At 37.3% G+C, this 23333-nt stretch overlaps 1 protein-coding gene across 1 annotated transcript in view; it reads right to left on the bottom strand.

Moving 5' to 3' along the window:
• The window catches only part of ABCB1 (ATP binding cassette subfamily B member 1), a 115383-nt gene that overhangs the window by 44825 nt on the left and 47225 nt on the right, over window positions 1-23333 (bottom strand). Inside the window, exons 8-14 of the mRNA XM_021689632.1 lie at window positions 22780-22904; window positions 16213-16384; window positions 7545-7658; window positions 7116-7226; window positions 6809-6934; window positions 6496-6699; window positions 5996-6166 (exon numbers count right to left, since the gene is read on the bottom strand). Coding sequence (XP_021545307.1) covers window positions 5996-6166; window positions 6496-6699; window positions 6809-6934; window positions 7116-7226; window positions 7545-7658; window positions 16213-16384; window positions 22780-22904 — 1023 coding nt within the window. The remainder of the gene's footprint in view (window positions 1-5995; window positions 6167-6495; window positions 6700-6808; window positions 6935-7115; window positions 7227-7544; window positions 7659-16212; window positions 16385-22779; window positions 22905-23333) is intronic.

The raw sequence follows: 23333 nt of genomic DNA on the forward strand, positions 1-23333 counted from the left end.
ATCTTGGACGGCACTGCGCTGGTCCTGGAAAGAAGGCAGACAAACAACCTGGGAGTGGATAGCGTGGAAACAGTGATCTGAAAAATGCTTGGGGTACACTGGGGGGATATTATTCACTCTTTACAAAGCATATACCTGAGAGGCAGTGTTTGAGGAGACACCTCTCTGGGAACAAAGGAGCTGGCTGGCACCATTTCCCTTCCCCAGCCCTCAGCATAAACACAAAGCCAGCCACCTGAAGAAAGCAGCTCAGCTCAGACAATCGCTGTCTAACTTGCTTAAACCAAGCCCCACCTTCCCGTGCTCTGGTGGGACTGCCCTTCTAAGTCAGGCTTGCCTCAGTTGGAGAATGGTAAGCCCCTCCTCCAGAAGCCCAGCACAAACCCCTGCCCACTCCACGTCTCCCCACCAGAGAGTTCTACTGGGCCTCAGTTCTGGTGGAGTTGGTGTCAGGTCTCATTTCACAAGCAGACCAGAGCACACCTAGTTAAAACTCACCACATTCAGGCCAGGGGCCAAATACTGCCTACAGCAGGCAAGGAGAGCCTCTGCAAATGACTGGCCTGAAGGAAAGAGCAGCCAAAACACAACGGCAGAGCGCACGCAGCACACACCAGAGACACTCGTTGAAGTGCCAGGCCATAGACACTACATGACCTCTTCTTCATAAAGCCATTATTTTCCAGAAGCAGGAGACATAAATGGCTTTTGTAGCACAGGGAAGAAGGCAGAGACTTAGACAAAATGCCAAGATGGAGGAATTTATCTGAAATGAAAGAACAAGTCAAGGCCACGGCCAGAGAACTAAGCAAAACAGATATAAGTAACATGCCTGATGGAGAATTTAAAGCAATAATCATAAGGATATTCACTGGGCTTGAGAAAAGAATAGAAGACACCAAGGAGACCCTTACCACAAAGATAAGGGAGTTAAAAAAGAATTAGAGATGAAGAATGAAATAAACAAGATTGGAAACAGGTTTGATGCAATGAACAGCAGACTGGGAAAAGCGGAGGAATGAATTAGTGATCTAAAAGACAAAATAATGGAAAATAATGAAGCTGAACAAAAGAGAGAAAGAAGAATTATGGAACATGAGAATAGACTGAGAGAACTCAGTGGCTCCATCAAACGTAATAACATTCATATTATAGGAGTCCTAGAAGAAGGAGAAAAGGGGGCAGAAAATTTATTTCAAGAAACAACAGCAGAAAACTTCCCTTATCTGGGGAAGGAAACAGATGTCTAGATCCAGAAGGAAGAGAGAATTCCCATCAAAATCAACAAAAGCAGGCTAACACAAAGACATATTTTAATTAAATTTGCAAAATATAGTGATTTAAAAAGACATCTTAAAAGCAGGAAGACAAAAGAAGTCCTTAACTTACAAGGGAAGACCCATAAGGCTAGCTGGAGATCTCTCAACAAAAACTTGGCAAGCCAGAAGGGAGTGGCATTATATATTCAAGGTGCCGAATGGGAAAAATCTGCAACCAAAAATACTCTATCCAGCAAGGCTACCATTCAGAATAGAAGGAATGTTAAAAAATATCCCAGACAAATAAATACTAAATTAAATTAAATTAATACTAAATAAAAACTAATGGAGTTTGTGACCACTAAACCAGCCCTGCAAGAAATATTAAAGGGGACTCTTTGAATGTAAGGAGAGACCAAGAGTAACAAAGACAAGAAAGGATCAGAGAAAATCTCTACAAACAATGACAAAGCAAGTAATAAAATGAAAATACATACCTATCAATAATTACTTTGAATGTAAATGGACTAAATGCTCAATCAAAAGACATAGGGTATCAGAATGGATAAAAACACAAGACCCATCTTTATGCTGCCTACAAGAGGCTCATTTTAGACCTAAAGACACCTACAGATTGAAAGTGAGGGGATGGAGGAACATTTATCATGCAAATGGATGTCAAAAGAAAGCCAGAGTAGCAATACTTATATCGGATAAACTAGACTTTAAAACAAAGAATATAAAAAGAGACAAAGAAGGGCATTATATAATCATAAAGACATTCCAACAAAAAGATATAACAACTATAAATATCTATGTACCCAACAAGGGAGCACCCAAATATATAAAAAAATTAAAAACATAAAGGTACTAATTGATAATACAATAATAGTAGGGGAAATTTAACACCTCCCATCAATGGACAGATCATGTAAGCAGAAAATCAACAAGGAAACAATAGCTTTGAATGACATCCTGGACCAGATGGACTTAACAGATGTATTCAGAACATTCCATCCTAGAACAGCAGAATACATATTCTTTTCAAGTGCACATGGGATATTCTCCAGACTAGATCACATATTGGGCAACAAAACAGGCCTCAACAAATACAAAAAGACTGAAATCATACCATACACCTTTTCTGAGCATGCATAATGAAACTAGTAATCAACCACAAGAAAAAAATTTGGAAAGACCACAAATACATGGAGGTTAAACAACATGCTACTAAAGAATGAATGGGTCAACCAGGAAATCAAAGAAGAAATAAAAAAAATTCACGAAAACAAAACAGTCCACCACCTTTGGGATACAGTAAAAGCAGTCTCAAGAGGGAAGTATATAGCAATACAGGCCTACCTCAAGAAGCAAGAAAAATCTCAATAAATAACCTAAACGAGCTAGAAAAAGAACAAAAAATGAAGCCTAGAGCCAAGAGAAGGAAGGAAATAACAAAGACTAGAGCAGAAATAAATGATATAGAAACTAAACAAACAAACAAACAAACAAAAAACCAATAGAAAAGGTCAATGAAACCAGGAGCTGGTTCTTTGAAAAAATTGATAATTGATAAACCGCTAACAAGACTTATCAAAAAGAAAAGAGAAAGGACCCAGAATAAATAAAATCACCAATGACAGAAGAGAAACAACAACAAACACCAAAAAAATACAATTATAATTGAATATGATGAAAAAGTATATGCCAACAAATTGGACAACCTGGAAGAAATGGATAAATTCCTAGAAACATATAAACTACCAAAACTGAAACAGGAAGAAGTAGAAAACTTGAACAGACTCATAACAGCAAAGACATTAAATCAGTAATCAAAACACCTCAATCAACAAAAGCCTAGGGCCAGATGGCTTCAGAGGTGATTTCTACCAAACATTTAAAAAAGAGTTAATACCGATTCTTCTCAAACTATTCCAAAAAAATAGAAAAGGAAGGAAAACTTCCAAATTCATTTTATGAAGCCAGCATTACCCTGATACTAAAACCAGATAGAGACTCCACTAAAAAAGAGAACTACAGGCCAATATCCCTGATGAACATGGATGCAAAACTTCTCAATAAAATACTAGCAAACCAAAGCCAGCAATATATTAAAAAAATCAGTCACCACGATTAATTGAGATTTATTCCTGGGTTGCAAGGGTTGTTCAATATTCTCAAATCAATCAACATGATACACCACATGAACAAAAGAAAGGATAAGAACCGTTTCCTTTTATTTCAATAGACACAGAAAAACATCTGACAAAGGACAACACCCATTCATGAAAAAAACTCTGAACAAAGTAGGTTTAGAGGGAACATACTTCGACATCATAAAGGCCATATATGAAAGACCCACAGCTAACATCATCCTCAATGGGGAAAAACTGAGAGCTTTTCCCCTAAGGTCAGGAACATAACATGGATGTCCACTCTTACCACTACTGTTCAACATAGTACTGCAAGGCCTAGCCTCAAAAAAAAGATCCCATAGGGTCTTCAATAGGTATTTATTCAAATCAGAAATGAACCCACAACTATATGGTCAATTAATCTTTGACAAAGCAGGAAAGAATATCCCATGGGAAAGACAATATCCAACAAATGGTTTTGGGAAAACTGGATAGCAACATACAAAAGAATCAAACTGGACCACTTTCTTATACCATACACAAAAATAAATTCAAAATGGATGAAATACCTAAATGTGAGACTTGAAATCATAAAAATCCTAGAGGAAAACACAGGTAGTAAACCTCTTTAACATCAGCTGTAGCAATTTCTTTCTAGATACGTCTCCTCAGGCAAAGGAAACAAAAGCAAAAATAAATTATTGAGACTTCATCAAAATTAAAAGCTTTCTGCACAGTGAAGGAAATAATCAACAAAACTAAAAGGCAACTTACTGAATGGGAGAAGATATTTGCAAATGACATATCTGATAAAGAGTTAGTATCCAAAATATATAAAGAAATTATAAAACTCATTACTCAAAAAATGAATAATCTAATAAAAAATGGGCAGAAGACATGAACAGACATTTTTCCAAAGAAGACATACATATGACCAATAGACACATGAAAAGCTGCTCAACATCACTCATCATCAGGGAATTACAAAACTACAGTGCGCTATCACCTCACACCTGTCAGAATGGCTAAAATCAAAAACACAAGAAACAACAGGTATTGGTGAGGATGTAGACAAAAGGAACCCTTGTGCATTGCTGATTGGGATGCAAACTGGTGCAGCCACTGTGGAAAACAGTATGGAGCTTCCTCAAAAAGTTAAAAATAGAGCTACCCTATGACCCAGCAATTGCACTCCTAGGTACTGACCCAAAGGATACGAAAATACTAATTCAAAGGGATACACACCACCCAATGTTTATAGCACCCATTATCTACAATATAGCAGCTCTTGTTAGAGGTTTATATAGCAGCTATTATCTACAATAGCCAAAGTATGGAAACAGCCCAAGTGTCCAACAACTGATGAATGGATAAAGAAGAGGTGGTCCATGTATACAAGAGAATATTACTCAGCCATAAAAAGAATGAAATCTTGCCATTTGCAATGACGTGGGTAGAGCTAGAGTGTATTATGCTAAGTGAAATAAGTCAGTCAGAGAAAGACAAATACCATATGATTTCACTCATATGTGGAATTTAAGAAACAAAACAAATAAGCAGAGGGAAAAGAAAAAGAGGGAAGCAAACCAAGAAACAGACTGTTAACTACAGAGAACTAACTGATGGTTACCAGAGGGGAGGTGGGTGGGAGGATGGGTGAAGTAGGTGACGGGGATTAAGGAGCACACTTGTTGTGATGAGCACCAGGTGATGTATGGAAGTGTTGAATCACTATATTGTACACCTGAAACTAATACTATACTGTATGTTGACGAACTGGAATTTAAATAAAAACTTAAAAAAAAAGAGGTCTTCATATTCCTTGTCCTCACAGAACTAGGTTGGTTATCAATACATGCCAGAGACCAAGCAAACAGTGCCTAGCACAGTGTAAGCACTCAAATCTGATTTGGTGAATGAGACACATGAACTCAAGGATTGCAGGAAGGTCAGACTCTGCTGACAGTCAAGGACATTTCATGGACCAGGTAAGTTTCCAACATCATCGATTCTCTTCCCCTTTCCTGAGGACAAGAGGTTTTTGTCATTTCCCATAGGGTCTTCAATGGGTATTTAACATCTTGGAAATTAAATGTGAACCTTCCTCTCTGCTCAGCGGGAAGCCTGCTTCTCCCTCTCCCACTCCCCCTGCTCGTGCTCCCTCTCTCGCTGTGTCTCTCTGTCAAATAAATAAATAAAATCTTAAAAAAAAAAAATGTGAACCTTCATTATATTTTCCTCTTGTTGACAACAGCAAAAACAGAAAGCCTAAATAACAGGGTTATCTCTACAGCCAAGTTTTCAATATCACAACAAAGACCAATTTTCATTTGAATCTCTCTTTCTCGTTGTTTAATTTAAAAATTTTGCAAGTATCTTTCAGTGAAAGTTTGTTTCTATTAAAAAAAAAAAACAAAACAGAAGTAAATAGAAATTAAATGAACAGATCCAAAGAGGACTGGAGATGTGATTTTGATGCTTGACTGGATCACTTTCGGAGCTATCAGAAATGTTCTTTTTAAAAAATAATATCAAGAAGAATTAACAGTGGGATGTCCTTATGCTTACAAATTAGGTTGGTTTGAATTGAGGCTCACAGACCTTATCCAGGGCCACTTGAACCACTGCTTCGCTTTCAGTGTCCAGAGCTGACGTGGCCTCGTCCAGCAGGAGGATCTTGGGGTTGCGAACCAGGGCCCGAGCGATGGCTATCCTCTGCTTCTGTCCACCACTCAGCTGGGCCCCCCTCTCTCCAACCAGGGTGTCAAATTTCTACAACACAACACAGAAAATAAAGGGGGCAGGGTGGTGGTTAGCAAAACAACAAGCTATGTCAGCTACATTTTAAGATGGGAAGTAATCCCACAAACAACCCACAGGCAATATGATCCAGTTCCTTAAAACTCAGCAATAACCAACCCCAATTTTTACAAATATGCCTACTACGAGTTGATGGTGCTAGAGCTTCAAAATCTGAAGTCATTGTGATTTCTCTTCTTAGGAGTCTCCTCTAATGCATAGTAGATTTCTAACTTCTTCTGCATTAAGCTGGCATTCTAGTCTTTGAACCTCTAGCAGGGCAAAGATCGAGAAGGACTTACATTAGGTAGTTTCATGATAAAGTCATAGGCGTTGGCTTCCTTGACAGCTTTCTCGATCTCTTCCATGGTGACATTTTCACGGCCATAGCGTATGTTTTCAGCTACCGTGGTGGCAAACAACACAGGTTCCTGACTCACCACACCAGTAATTTCCCGAAGGTGCCTTACGTTTATGGCCCTAATGTCCTGTCCATCAATACAGACCTGAAATAAAAAGTAAGCATGAGTTCCATGCATTGCCCATTTGGAATGTGAGATGTGCCATGGTGACTGCTGCTTGCTACAGCATCGCCTTCAGCAAGAGCCACCTCACCATGCCGTCCGTGGGGTCATAGAGCCTCTGCATCAGCTGCACTGTTGTGCTCTTCCCACAGCCGCTGTTCCCAACCAGCGCCACCATCTGCCCACTCTCAACCTTCAGGTTGAGGCCCTTCAAGATCTAACAGGACAAATGAGAAATAAACATAAGGGCAATACACAGATCCTGGGACTATGAACTGACAGTTCAAGTCAAAACGAGGTTTACATACACATTTAAAAAAAAAATCACTAAAATAAAGTATCAGAAACTCTTCATCCAATACGTGGTTGAATCACTGATTCATCACGTATCATTGTACCTTAACTTCTTTTCGAGACGGGTAACTGAAGTGAACATTTTTGAATTCCAAATTTCCCTTAATATTATCTGGCTTATGTCCATTCTTCGAATAGCTGTCAATGCTTGGTTTCTAAACAGAATAAAATTTCAGAAGATGACTAGGTTATAAGAGCTGTTTTTAGTGACGTTTGTGGAGAGTTGGATAAAGCGATAAAGGAATTAACTTTTAATTAGAAAAACTTTTACATGAGTATGGGAAGAGGCTCATGTGTAAGGATTTTTTAAAATGGTGTTATGCATTTTTTTCTTCTAGGAATGCTTTGAACTGATGTTTCTCAAACTTTTAAGTAACATGATTCCTTTTGAGCAACATTAAAAATGTGCCTTTATGATGTCTGAAAAAAAAAAGAAAAACTTTTACATGGATAAACGACTGGCCCAGACTTACGTTATCAATTATCTTGAAAATTTCGTAAGCTGCCCCTCTTGCGTTTGCAAATGCTTCAATGCTTGGAGATGCCTGTCCAATACTGAAAGCCCCAATTAATACAGAAAAGAAGACCTGAGGGATGTGAAGGAAAATCAAGTTACGTAGTATTTATTACATTTTTTTCATACATCTTTCTTCTAACATAGCTAATTAAATTTTATTAGTAGTATTATTTTTGCTAATTAACTTTTAAAGTGACAAGTCAACTTATGAGTCCTGGGTGTTAAAAACATTTTAGAAGTTTAAATCCATTTTGATTTACAATACAGAATTAATCTTACTTGCTCGGTGAAACAATGGAACAAGTTCCACGGACCAGAATATATTCTATTTATTTTATTCTAATATATATTCTATTATATTTATTTAAGAGCTAATTATTTTGGTTTAGATCATCATCAAGGCATAGGGGAAACAAATATCAAAATGAGTGTCAGAAGACCAAGGTCCAAATTCTGGATAAGCCCTAACCGGCTATATGTCTTCGGGCAACTCTCCTAGAGTCTCCAGGCTTTGATTTCTTCATTTGCCAAACTAGGCAGGAGTCTATCTGTTTTCCTGACCTAGCAAACTTAGACTGTATCAAATGAAACAGTACATACGAAAATATTTTGTAAATGATAAAGCACACATCTAGGGCATTCTTTATTTTTTATTGTTATGTTAATCCCCATACATTACATCATTAGTTTTAGATGCAGTGTTCCACGATTCATTGTTTGTGCATAACACCCAGTGCTCCATGCAGAACGTGCCCTCCTCAACACCCATCACCAGGCTAACCCATCCTCCCACCCCCATCCCCTCTAGAACCCTCAGTCCGTTTTTCAGAGTCCATCATCTCTCATGGTTCGTCAACCCCTCCGATTTCCCACCCTTCATTCTTCCCCTCCTGCTATCTTCTTCTTTTTTTTTTTCTTAATATATATTGCATTATTTGTTTCAGAGGTCCAGATCTGAGATTCAACAGTCTTGCACAATTCACAGTGCTTACCAGAGCACATACCCTCCCCCGTGTCTATCACCCAGTCACCCCATCCCTCCCACCCCACCCCCCACTCCAGCAACCCTCAGTTTGTTTCCTAAGATTAAGAATTCCTCATATTAGTGAGGTCATATGATACATGTCTTTCTGTTTGACTTATTTCACTCAGTATAATACCCTCCAGTTCCATCCACATCATTGCAAATGGCAAGATCTCATTCCTTTTGATGGCTGCATAATATTCCATGGTATATATATACCACATCTTCTTTATCCATTCATCTGTCGATGGACATCTTGGCTCTTTCCACAGTTTGGCTATTGTGGACATTGCTGCTATAAACATCAGGGTGCACGTACCCTTTTGGATCCCTACATTTGTATCTTTGGGGTAAATACCCAGTAGTGCAATTGCTGGATCATATGGTAGCTCTATTTTCAACTTTTGGAGGAACCTCCATACTGTTTTCCAGAATGGCTGCTCCAACTTGCATTCCCACCAACACTGTAGGAGGGTTCCCCTTTCTCCGCATCCCCACCAACATCTGTCATTTCCTGACTTGTTAAGTTTAGCCATTCTGACTGGTGTGAGGTGGTATCTCATCGAGTTTTGATTTGGATTTCCCTGATGCCAAGCGATGTTGAGCACTTTTTCATGGGTCTGTTGGCCATTTGGATGTCTTCTTTGGAAAAATGTCTATTCAAGTCTTCTACCCATTTCTTGATTGGATTCTTTGCTCTTTGGGTGTTGAGTTTGATAAGTTCTTTATAGATTTTGGATACTAGCCCTTTCTCTGATATATCATTTGCAAATATCTTCTCCCATTCTGTCAGTTGTCTTTTGGTTTTGTGGACTGTTTCTTTTGCAGTGCAAAAGCTTTTTATCTTGATGAAGTCCCAATAGTTCATTTTTGCCCTTGCTTCCCTTGCCTTTGGTGATGTTTCTAGGAAGAAGTTGCTGTGGCTGAGGTCGAAGAGGTTGCCACCTGTGTTCTCCTTTAGGATTTTGATGGACTCCTGTCCCACATTTAGGTCTTTCAACCATTTGGAGTCTATTTTTGTGTGTGGTGTAAGGAAATGATCCAGATTCATTCTTCTGCATGTGGCTATCCAATTTTCCCAACACCATTTGTTGAAGAGACTGTTGTTTTTCCATTGGACATTCTTTCCTGCTTTATCAAAGATGAGTTGACCATAGAGTTGAGGGTCCATTTCTGGGCTGTCTATTCTGTTCCATTGATCTATGTGTCTGTTTTTGTGCCAGTATCATACTGTCCTGATGATGACAGCTTTGTAATAGAGCTGGAAGTCCGGAATTGTGATGCCGCCGGCTTTCCTTTTCTTTTTCAACATTCCTCTGGCTAAGCGGGGTCTTCTCTGGTTCCATACAAATTTTAGGATTATTTGTTCCATTTCTTTGAAAAAAGTGGATAGTATTTTGATGGGGATTGCATTGAATGTGTAGATTGCTCTAGGTAGCATTGACATCTTCACAATACTTGTTCTTCTAATCCATGAGCATGGAACGTTTTTCCATATCTTTGTGTCTTCCTCAATTTCTTTCATGAGTATTTTATAGTTTTCTGAGTACAGATCCTTTGCCTCTTTGGTTAGATTTATTCCTAGGTATCTTATAGTTTTGGGTGCAATTGTAAATGGGATCAACTCCTTAATTTCCCTTTCTTCTGTCTTGTTGTTGGTGTATAGGAATGCCACTGACTTCTGTGCATTGATTTTATATCCTGCCACTTTACTGAATTCCTGTATGAGTTCTAGCAATTTTGGGGTGGAGTCTTTGGGGTTTTCCACATAAAGTATCATATCATCTGCAAAGAGTGAGAGTTTGACTTCTTCTTTGCTGATTTGGATGCCCTTGATTTCTTTTTGTTGTCTGATTGCTGTGGCTAGGACTTCTAATACTATGTTGAATAACAGTGGTGATAGTGGACATCCCTGCCGTGTTCCTGACCTTAGGGGGAAAGCTCTCAGTTTTCCCCATTGAGAATGATATTCGCTGTAGGTTTTTCATAGATGGCTTTTATGATATTGAGGTGTGTACCCTCTATCCTTATACTCTGAAGAGTTTTGATCAAGAACGGATGCTGTACTTTGTCAAATGCTTTTTCTGCATCTATTGAGAGGATCATATGATTCTTGTTCTTTCTTCTGTTAAAGTATTGTATCACGTCGATTGATTTGTGGATGTTGAACCAACCTTGCAGCCCAGGGATAAATCCCACTTGGTTGTGGTGAATAATCCTTTTAATGTACTGCTGGATCCTATTGGTTAGTATTTGGTTGAGAATTTTTGCATCCATGTTCATCAGGGATATTGGTCTGTAATTCTCCTTTTTGATGGGGTCTTTGTCTGGTTTTGGGATCAAGGTAATGGTGGCCTCATAAAATGAGTTTGGAAGTTTTCCTTCCATCTCTATTTTTTGGAACAATTTCAGAAGAATAGGTATTAATTCTTCTTGAAATGTTTGGTAGAATTCCCCTGGGAAGCCATCTGGCCCTGGGCTTTTGTTTGTTGGGAGTTTTTTGATGAGTGCTTCAATTTCCTTAGTGGTTATAGGTCTGTTCAGGTTTTCTAGTTCTTCCTGGTTCAGTTTTGGTAGTTGATACATCTCTAGGAATGCATCCATTTCTTCCAGGTTATCTAATTTGCTGGCATAGAGTTGCTCATAATATGTTCTTATAATTGTTTGTATTTCTTTGGTGGTGGTTGTGATCTCTCCTCTTTCATTCATGACTTTGTTGATTTGGGTCATTTCTCTTCTCTTTTTAATAAGTCTGGCCAGGGGTTTATCAATCTTGTTAATTCTTTCAAAGAACCAGCTCCTAGTTTCGTTGATCTGTTCTACTGTTCTTTTAGTTTCTATTTCATTGATTTCTGCTCTGATCTTGATTATTTCTCTTCTCCTGCTGGGTTTAGGCTTTATTTGCTGTTCTTTCTCCAGCTCCTTTAGGTGTAGGGTTAGGTTGTGTACTTGAGACCTTTCTTGTTTCTTGAGAAAGGCTTGTATTGCTATATACTTTCCTCTTAGGACTGCCTTTGCTGCATCCCAAAGATTTTGAATAGTTGTGTTTTCATTTTCATTGGTTTCCATGTATTTTTTTAATTCTTCTTTAATTTCCTGGTTGACCCATTCATTCTTTAGTAGGATGCTCTTTAGCCTCCATGTATTTGAGTTCTTTCTGACTTTCCTCTTGTGATTGAGTTCTAGTTTCAAAGCATTGTGGTCTGAAAATAGGCAGGGAATGATCCCAATCTTTTGGCACCAGTTGAGACCCTATTTGTGACCTAGGATGTGATCTATTCTGGAGAATGTTCCATGGGCACTAGAGAAGAATGTGTATTCCGTTGCTTTGGGATGGAATGTTCTGAATATGTCTGTGAAGTCCATTTGGTCCAGTGTGTCATTTAAAGTCTTTATTTACTTGTTGATCTTTTGCTTAGATGATCTGTCCATTTCAGTGAGGTGTTAAAGTCCCTCACTATTATTGTATTGTTGTCGATGTGTTTCTTTGCTTTTGTTATTAATTGCCTTATATAATTGGCTGCTCCCATGTCAGGGGCATAGATATTTACAATTGTTAGATCTTCTTGTTGGATAGACCCTTTAAGTAGGATATAGTGTCCTTCCTCATTTCTTATTACAGTCTTTGGTTTAAAATCTAATTTGTCTGATATAAGGATTGCCACCCCAGCTTTCTTTTGGTGTCCATTAGCATGGTAAATGGTTTTGCACCCCCTCACTTTCAATCTGGGAGTGTCTTTGGGTCTAAAATGAGTCTCTTGCAGACAGCATATTGATGGGTCTTGTTTTTTAATCCAATCTGATAGCCTGTGTCTTTTGATTTGGGCATTTAGCCCATTTACATTCAGGGTAACTATTGAAAGATAGGAATTTAGTTCCACTGTATTGCCTGTAAAGGGACTGTTACTGTCTATTGTCTGTGTTCCTTTCTGGTCTATGTTGCTTTTAGGCTCTCTCTTTGCTTAGAGGACCCCTTTCAAGATTTCTTGTAGGGCTGGTTTCATGTTTGCAAATTCCTTTAGTTTTCGTTTGTCCTGGAAGATTTTTATCTCTCCTTCAATTTTCAATGACAGCCTAGCTGGATATAGTATTCTTGGCTGCATTTTTCTCATTTAGTGCTCTGAATATATCCTGGCAGTCCTTTCTGCCCTGCCAGGTCTCTGTGGATAGGTCTGTTGCCAATCTAATGTTTCTACCCTTGTAGGTTACATATCTCTTCTCCCAAGCTGTTTTCAGGATTTTCTCTTTGTCTCTGAGACTCATAAGTTTTACTATTAGATGTCGGGGTGTTGACCTATTTTTATTGATTTTGAGAGGGGTTCTCTGTGCTTCCTGGATTTTGATGCCTGTTTCCTTCCCCAAATTAGGGAAGTTCTCTGCTATAATTTGCTCCATTATACCTTCTGCCCCTCTCTCTCTTTCTTCTTCTTCTGGGATCCCAATTATTCTAATGTTGTTTCGTCTTATGGTATCGCTTATCTCTCCAATTCTGCCCTCGTGATCCAGTAGTTGTTTATCTCTCTTTTTCTCAGCTTCTTTATTTTCCATCATTTGGTCTTCTATATCACTGATTCTCTCTTCTGCCTCATTTATCCTAGCAGTTAGCGCCCCCATATTTGATTGCACCTCATTAATAGCCTTTTTGATTTCGACTTGGTTAGATTTTAGTTCTTTTACTTCTCCAGAAAGGGTTTCTCTAATAACTTCCACGCTTTTTTCAAGCCCAGCTAGTATCTTTAAAGTAATGATTCTGAACTCTAGATCCGACATCGTACTAATGTCCGTATTGAGTAGGTCCCTGGCAGTCAGTACTACCTCTTGTTCTTTTTGTTGAGGTGATTTTTTCCGTCTTGTCATTTTGTCCAGAGGAGAATAGATTAATGAGAGAACAAAATGCTAACAGGGTAAAAACGTCCCCAGATAATATACTCTAAACAAATCAGAAAAGACCTGAAGCAGGGGGAAAAGAAGGGAAAGAGAGAAAAAAGAAAAAGAAAAAGAAAAAGATAAAAACAAACAAAAACAGAACAAAACAAAACAAAAAACAGAATATGATCAAATATGATCAGGCTGGTATATAGATCAGTGCCACACACTAGATTTTGGGCGTATTCTGGTCTGTTAGAAGTAAGTGCCTCCCAAAATTTTAAAGAAAGAAAACCTTATATATGTACAAAAATAAGGGTTGATACGATGAAGGGACGGAATATGACTGTAAAGATGGAAATTATAAAAAATTTTATAAAAGGAATTGATAAGTTGTTTGAAAAAAGAAAGAAGAGGATTTAAAAAAAAAAGAAAGGGAGAGAATGTGATCAGGCAGGGGAGTAGAAAAAAACCATACACTAGAGATTTAGGGTATATTTTGATCTGTTAGAAGAAACTATCTCAAAATTTTAAAGAGAGAACAACATATATATATGCCAAAAATATGGGTAACTACTATGAAGGGATAGAATATGACTCTAAAAATGAAAAATAAAAATGTTTTTTAAAAAAGGGATTGATAAGATGTTGGTTGAAAAAGGGAAAAAGAAGAATTAAAAAAAAAGAGGGTTAAAAAAAAATTAACTTTGAAAGACTACAGAATCATGGTAAAGAAGCCATGAATTCTATGTGCAGTATTCCCCTAGCGCTGGAGTTCTGCCGTTCTCATTGATCGGTAAACTTGGTCTTGGCTGGCTGTTCTCGCTGATCTTCTGGGGAGGAGCCTGTTGCTGTGGTTCCCAAATGTCTTTGCTGGAGGCGGAATTGCCCTGCCCTTGCCCTGTCCGGGCTAAGTAATCTGTTCGGGTTGCTCTCCAGAGCTTTTGTTCCCTGCGAGCTTTCCGTACAGATTTGGAGGTGGAGAGTGAAAATGGCGGCCTCCCAATCTCCGCCCCTGAGGAGCCGAGAACTCGGGGCCCCGCTCCTCAGTGAGCCCCCAGAGAAAAGCCATCAGTCACTCCCATCTCCCCTGGCTCTGGCCTCACTCCATGCTCACGCAGCCTGTGACCCTGTGTTTCTATCTCTGGCACCCGACCCCGTGTGGAGTCTCCAAACCCAGCAGATCCCTGCAGTGCGCTCCCATGCCTCTCCTCCCGGGGGAAGAAGGTGAGTCTCCCCGGATCTGCCGCTTGTTGGGTCCCTTCCAGAAAGTGGTCACTTTTCTGATGAGAGAGTTGTTGCTCTTCTTTTCTTCGATCTCCTGTTGAGTTTGTAGGTGTTCAGAATGGTTTGATCCCTATCCAGCTGAATTCCTGAGACCAGATGAAATCCAGTTCTCCTACTCCTCCGCCATCTTGCTCCGCCCCTAGGGCATTATTCTTGATCAGGTTGTCTTTCCTTCTACCGGACTGTGTTCTCTTTGAGGTCTGATAAACAGGTTTTGTGTTTTTCATTTTGCCCAACTGAAATTATTTTTCTTCAGGGTTACAGAGAACTAATATCACTATTAATTTCTTTCTAAATCACACAGGAATTACCCAATAATTTACACAGAAGAAATTTTGCTAAGTGATTCTGTATTCATTTCCTCAGTTAGAATTTACAACTACACTAAAGTTATGGCAAATTATTCCTGCCATTTCCATTTGGCAAAAGAGGTAGCAGAAACTTGAAAAGTCTACGTGGCCACCCCAAATCATATAGTTAATAAGTGGCTGGAATTTGATTCAAGTCAGCCTGATTTCAAATCCCATGCTCTTACTCATATTCTGCATGCTTCCAGTTTATGAGGCAGTTCTGGGATCAGTGAAAACAAGATTTTAAACAGCATATCTACATCACAATTAAGTAGAACACATTTCTTATTACAACCTAGGTTCACCAATAGCATTACTACCCTAATAAAAGCTTTTTGGTAAACGCCATTCTTAACTAAATAGCCTTGCACATTTTGGATGACACAATTATTATATCCACATTACAAATCTGGTTCCTGAGAAAGGGAACTGTTTTAAGGGACTCAACAAAATTCTATCACCAACAATATACTTGTGCTTATTAGCCTATGAAAAAGGAACTGAGTGACCCTTCTAACAGTATGTACTTTATTAGATCACAATACAGATTGGGCTTTGTTTATGAACTATTTCACCACTATGAAATAAAAGAGGATAGCTCAAATGGCAAGCTTTCTGTGTTTGTACAAAGTTCTATAAGGCCAAGAACCAACAAATAGAATATTCTTTAAGGAAGAGTAACAATTAATACTTCCATAACTTTGCAAGGTGGACTAGCTGTCATTCAAAAGAATTTGAAAAATAGTTAAATGGTGTATTTTGTCATTTGTCATTGTGAATAGTCAACCAGAAAATAAAAATAAAATGTTTAGCATTGAACCTGCCACAAAGAAATGATCTCAACAAATGAGATTTCATGCTATAGGGATTAGTGATGTTAATATTATTTAGGCTTCAAGACAAACTGTGCAAGGGATCTGCAAAGAAGACGCTCAATACATCTAATTTCCTTTCCACTCTTTAATCTAGTAGCACATGGCTCTTTGTATTATTCAATAGTTCTTCAATACCTATTCTCTAACATCACTCCAGCCAACACCACTCAACTTCATTGGAATTTTTATGAGAGACTCATTTCTTAAAATAACACCACTTACAGTGAGTACTTGTCCAATAGAATATTCATGGGAGAGGACCAAGGTGGTCCCATACCAGAATGCCAGAGCATATGATGCATAGATCAGCAGGAAAGCAGCACCAATAGAAATGTTGGCCGTGATAGCTTTCTTTATCCCAATTCTCTTAGCTTCTTCTAAATTTTTGTTGTACCTGGGAGAAGTAACAAAAACTATCACATATACTCATAAATCATATGAAATGAGCCAAGATAGCATGATGGTTATTAAGTACTTAGAATGTGCCCAACCTTGTGGTAGGTGCTTACCGCACATTTTCTCCTTTTGTTCATACATTGACCCTGTGGTGTTAGCACTGTTTTAATCCCTTCTTGTAGATGAGTAAACTGAGGCTTACTTATCTACAGAGATTAAATAATTTGGGGAAAGTATTCTAAAGCTTCTTCTCTGGCCTTAACAATAATGAAATACATAAAATAATGTTTAGTAAACTTCCAGAACTTGCACTGTTTCGTAGGCAAGACAAAAAGAAGCCACGAAAATATCCGTGTTTTCCCTTTAAAATCTGCATGCCTTTTAAGTTTAATAATAAAAAGCAGATATAAGGCTAAAAAGTTCTCAACACAAGTAAAGTCTTTAAACCACTGAATGTTTAAGGAAACGTTAAGGAAGATTCTTTTTCTTTTTCTTTTCTTTCTTTCTTTCTTTCTTTTTTTTTTTTAATGTGGGCCCCATTAGGTTATCTCTGTATCTCTTAAGAAGAATCTTCATAAATATAGAATTGAGGTAAAATTATTAGAGAAATAGAACAGATTATAATTGAGTCTTAAACTCTTTATCCTCTTAATCACATCTCCCTGGAACTTAGAACATTACCTTGCAGAAAGAAAAAGTTCATAACTGTAGAAAGAACTTACTTCCATATAAAATTAATATTTTGAGGTCTTTGACCCATAAAAGCATGACTATAAAAATATGTAGTATTATATTAATTTTCTTTGGAAGAAACCCCCCCCCCCCCCGCCCCAGTTGGAATGTACAGCAGAGATCAAGTTCTGCTCAGGTAAAAGTATGCGTTCCCTCTTGCCTTCCTGATTTTTTTTAACTAGCTGCTTTACCAGTTCAAAGCCTGCCAAATGAAACTTACATGATTCCTATATCCACTAAAGGCCAAATTCAAACAGAACTTTAGTGATAAAATAGTAACATACTATTAGAGTTTCTCTCTGCAAAAATGTGTGTCCCTAACTTGCCAGTTATAATCTTAGTGCAAAAAAATTATTTTTGAGTAACGTGTTTCAATGGTTGATCTATTTCCACTTTTTGAGTTGACCTGAGGCAAAAGGTATTAGGAGGCATCCACAATACATAATTACAAATAAGGAACTTAAATGCATATGACTCACACCTTTATTGTTACTTTCTATCAGTTCTTGCTTACCTAGACTAATGCAGAACTCACTTCACTGATAGGTTGTTGTACCATGCAGCCAGAAGAAACATTTTCAGAAGAAGCAGCAACAACAAGGAAGAAAATCATTTAGATACAAGAAAAGATAAATGAAAAAAGGAAGAGGGTAAGGAGGAAAGAGACATCAACAATACTACTTTTACACAGGCTTTTTGATTGGTGTTTTGATAAAAAATACCACACTACAAAATCACCAATTAAAACCACCTACTCATTAAAAGCATTAGTATAAGAATGGTAATTAAAGTCACAGTTCCTAAAATGGATTAAAGATACATAACAAAAACAGTGAAGTTTTTAAAAAATTCCTCTTAAATATTATGGAAATATTTATCAGTGACACAAACAACCACTTACAAGAGCAAGAAACAATTTTAGTTAGGCAGAAAAATCAATACTAAGCAGTAAGACACACACAAGAGAGAAAAATATCATTTTAAAATTAAGGAGAATAAAGCTATCCTTATACTACGGAATTGAATTCATTCTAAATTCTGGTTAAATTTCCATTCCAAGAGAGCATCTTCCTCCTGCACCTGTTAATTGGAAGAGAAAGTCAGACTAAGACCTTAATTACTTGTCCATGCAAAAGCAGAGAAAGGAAGGGAAAGAACTAAAAAGAAAACTGAAGATTACATTTGGCCTACAAATAGTTTTAGCAATCCTACTTCCAAATTACATCTGAAATCTAGATAGCTGTCTCCCCTCTCCTGCCTGCAGTCCACATCAGGGCACCATAAGCCTTTTCACCCAGGCTATAACAGCCTTTCCACTGGTCTCCCTGCCTCCAATCTTTAACTCCTCTCCTCATTCACCAAACCAATTACAGGCAGAGAAATAATCTTAAAACATAATGTGGATACTCATTCCTTTGTTTAAGACCCTCAACCTCCTGTGCCCTTGGAGTAAATCTTAACTCCTCCATGGCCCCCACCACCTTCAGCTGCCTCTCTTCTCCATCTCCCCTCACTCAACAGAGCTCCAGGCATACAAGCCTTACGGTATCTTCTAGACCATACCAATGTTTGCCACCTCGGCAACTGTGGAAGACTCATCTATCCCTACTCCCACCAGGGTAGGCGTTTCCTCATCCTTCAAGTCTCAGCCTAGATGAAAACTTCTCAGAGAGCCCTCCCCTGACTGCCATAAAGTAAAATTAATTATTGAAAACCCAGAGCGTAGCATGTACGTGTGGTAGACACTGGCTCCATCTGTTGAATGAATGAACTTTCAAGAAATGGCCAACCTGGAAAGAAAATGAGGCGAGCATGTTGTAGTCCCAAATCTGCTCTTGATTTAAAGGCAAAACTAATTTCCAATTCACCAGGGGAGAATATCCTTTCAAAGACACATCCCAATAACTAATATCTTCTGAAGAAATGATGCGACACAGAAAATGCATCTCTGAATAGAGTTGTGTGCGCCCATTTGCTTATTCTTATAATAAAAATTTGATCCCCATCTTCTTTAGGAAAAAAAAATAAAACTCAATTCATTTAAACTTTTCCTGAACTAAAATGATCAGATTTATCTGAGTTCTGAAGACCAGACTTAACTCCCACGATGTCTTTTCCCTCCTTACTAATGTTGTATTCCATAGATAATTATAATTTTTATTGCTAATAATAATCCCTCTTAAAAATGATCATATTCATCAAATTTAGGATGTCATTAATTGGGAGAAGTTAGTGTTATTCTGTTATTTTTTGTAGGATTAAGGAGTTTAGTAGGATAATCAATCTACAGCTGGGATCCAAATGACTACGGCCTCAGTATAATAAGCACACACCCCAGGGAGAGTGACAGCAGGGAAACTCGTGTGTCTCAACCCTGGCATCAAGTAAAGGGAGGGAAAAACAACTCCCTGAGAATCTGAACCACAGACAATACTCACGCAGGTCTGAACTCCTAGACAAAGAATTTCACGTAAGGTGGTCTTAGGTTAATACCATCCCCAGTGAATGGCACAAGCAAACACAAATCCTGCCTGTAAGGACTGACTTCAATCCAGATCCACAGCAATTATAAGATGGCACTGATTGTAGAACTTATCTTAATTTCAGCATTGTGAGAGAAAAATGTGCATGTCAGAATCAATGCAATTCTATTTATTATCATTCATTGCTGGTTTCACAGCAATTTTCTCTGAATTGTGATCAGATGCCCAGAGATCTCACTGAGCATTGTTAGTCTGCAGAGTCTACTGGACTTTCTGTGCATACGATCATATCATCTGTGAATAATGACAATTTTGCTTCTTGTTTTCCAACCCTTCTAGCTTTTATTTCTTTTTTGTTTTATTTTTATTATTCTTACTCTTACCTGTTTTGTTGGTGTTATTATCTAGTACCAGTTCAACACTAAGTAGAAATAATGCCAGCAGATATATCTGTTTCATTCTGTATTTTAAGGAATGCTTTGCACATTGCACCATTAAGTATGATGTTTCCTTATGTATCTCTGGTATATACTCTATATTAAGAAAATTAATTCTTACTCCTAGTTTTGAGTGAATCATAGGTATTTAATGTTTCCCCACCCACCCATCAATACAAAACGTCTCTTCCTTTCAATCTGTTAATGTGCTTAATTATATTAATAGATTTCCTAATGTTAAGCCATCTTTGCACCATGGGATAAAGCTAATAAGTTCAAGATTTTTTTTAATCTGATATTTTTCACATGGATTTGTTTAGCTAATAATTTATGTAGACCTTCTGCATCTATGTTTTAAGTGAATTTGCTTTATAATTTTCCTTTCTCATATATCTGCCTGATTGTGGCTTTGAAGTTACACTGGCCTCATAAAATGAATTCACAACTTTCAATATATTTTTTTCTCATTCTCTGAAACAATTTCTATAACATAGGATTATCTCTGTCTTCAAGTTTTGGGAGAACTTGTCTGTAAAATTATCTGGACTCTCTGGGTTTTGCTGTGTATATAAGGGCAGAAGGTGGATATTTTTAACTTTGGATTTAATTCCTTTAACAATTGTAGGTCTACTCAAGTTTTCTTCCCCCTAAGTGAGAGTTTTAGCCTATATTTTTCTAGGATATTGTCTATTTCATCAGCGTTTTAAAATTTATTGGTATAAAGCTGTACTTTTTTTAAAATAAAATTTTTTTATCTGTAGCAATTTTTCCTTATTTATTCTTTTTTTATTCTTGATTAAATTTGCAAATACTTAGTTATTTATTAGTCTTTTTGAAGAATTAGTTTATGGATTTGTCAGGCTTCCACTTTCTTACATTTATTTTCTATTCTGTTAATTTTTGCTACTTATTATTCCCTCCTTATACTTCTTTTACTCTGTTGTTCTTTTTCTAAGTTCTTAATTTGGATGCTTAATTAATTTTCAGCAAGTTTTCATTTCTTCAACTGGACAGCCTAGTGGTTTCATTGGACTAAGATTCATTTTTAATGTGAAATCTTGTTTTGGGGAGAGAGCACTCCCTCGTTCACAGAGTTTAATAAATTCAGGCCCTAAGTGCACCTGAGGGGAGGCCTGAGATTTTGATTTCTATAAGGAGATGCTCTCCCCCAGCTCAGAAACTAGGCAGAAGCAGAAAAGTTTTATTTGTATCCTTGTGTTGGTGGACGTATTCTTTCTCTGGTCCACCTTTCCACTGAGAAAAACTGCAAAAGAATCTGAGTTCAAAACTTCATTCTCTGTTTGCTCAAACATAAACTATTCAGAGAAGACTTTTCTGAATCATCTAAATAGTACCCCCCTGACTTTAAAAGACTATTTATATCCCCAAATAATATTTACCCAACTGGTATATTAGTTTGTTATTTGCGGTTGTCTTTAGCCTTCCCCTCCCCTTGAAAGAATTTAACTTCCAAAGAGGAAGGGTTGTATTTGATTGGATGCTTGCCTGATCATTAAGCAAGATTTCCCATTTTATTAGTCAGACATATTTTAAGGCAAAAGCAAAGAATTGAGAGAGAACATAGTTATTACTCTCCTTTGACCTATGGTGCTTAGCCATCAAATTATTCTCAGAGGACATCTTTGTGGGTATGAAATATATCATATGAACAAAAGTATACTAAAAATGCACAGGTACAGTATAAAAAATAATTATGCAGTGCACACCCATGTCAGCACAACTGAGGTCAAGAAACAAAATACTACACCACAACTACAGAAACCCCCACTATGTGTCTCACTCTTATTACCCACACCTCTTCTCCCCCAGGAGTAACTATCATTCTGACTTATCAAAATTCCCTTGTTTTCCTTATGGCTCTATCAACAATGTATAATGTTCCAAAAAAATACAGTTTAGTATTTCCTAATATCCAAATACTCATACATTTGTAACATTAAAATACTATATCAGATTATAACATATATTCAATTGTAACATATATTCAATAGAGTCTGTCACTGTTCAGAAATCAGTGGATCTGATGCATATTATACACTGCAATAAATTTACCATCTACACTCTCAGAAATTTAATAAAAGGGGACAGTTGTAAAAAAAAAATACTAAACAGCACATAATAAAGATTTTGAAATTTTGTACAAATGTGCTTTTCAGTTATATTTTTATCTTCCAAATCATGGAGCATAACCCAATTGATGAGGAGCCCCAGCAAGAGGGGAAACAAACCACAGATTAAAATGTATCCCTAGGGGCGCCTGGGTGGCTCAGTCGTTAAGCGTCTGCCTTCGGCTCAGGTCATGATCCCAGGGTCCTGGGTTCGAGCCCCACGTCGGGCTCCCTGCTCAGTGGGAAGCCTGCTTCTCCCTCTCCCACTCCCCCTGCTTGTGTTCCCTCTCTCACTGTGCCTCTCTCTGTCAAATAAATAAATTAAAAAATCTTTAAAAAAAAATGTATCCCTAGATCTTATACAAAATACTCATTTAGTCTTAGAGAACCAAGAATTGACTTAATGGGGAAAAATTATCATCAGTTATAAAATATGTTTCAGCCTTAAGAAACTATTTTATTGTCACTATCCACCTAGAACATTCTAGAAAATGTTTTGAATTAGCAGATATAAGAAGAGTACAACTAAAATTACAACTTTTCCAGAATATGAAGGGCATATACAATGAAACAATTTAAAATTACTAGCAACTTAAAATAAAAAACTCAAACCTTTCAAGTTCTTTCTTTTGTCCTCCAAAGGCAATCACAGTTCTGATTGCCGCTAAGACCTCTTCAGCTACTGCTCCAGCTTTTGCATATGCCAACAGTTCTTTATCAGTAAATGAAGACAGTATCTGTTTAAAAATGCAATTTCAGATCATTTAAAATTTTTTACAAAGTTAATTTTATCTTTTGTAAAATAAAAATAAATATATACACCAATGATCCGTGTATGCTAATGTATCTATAGAATAAATTTGATTTTGGTCATGATGTTCTGTTTTTAAGTATATATATATATATATATATATATATTCACGCTGTTAGCCACTTCAAATTCTTTTTGGACTGAGATAGTATACAATAATTTAAAATTCTTATTTTTTCACCAACTATCTCATGGATCCTCATCTAAATAAATAAAACTGGGATTTGGGGGAGATCTTAAATTTCAGAAAAGGAGGTATATACTATAATCATAAACAAAATGAGGAAAAAAGGCATTAATTACATCAAGGAAAGGGACGGTATGAGCTGAACACAGCAATTGCTAATTGTCCTCT

Source organism: Neomonachus schauinslandi, chromosome 12 (genome assembly GCF_002201575.2).
Source record: "Neomonachus schauinslandi chromosome 12, ASM220157v2, whole genome shotgun sequence".
In the NCBI taxonomy this organism is placed as follows: domain Eukaryota; kingdom Metazoa; phylum Chordata; class Mammalia; order Carnivora; family Phocidae; genus Neomonachus; species Neomonachus schauinslandi.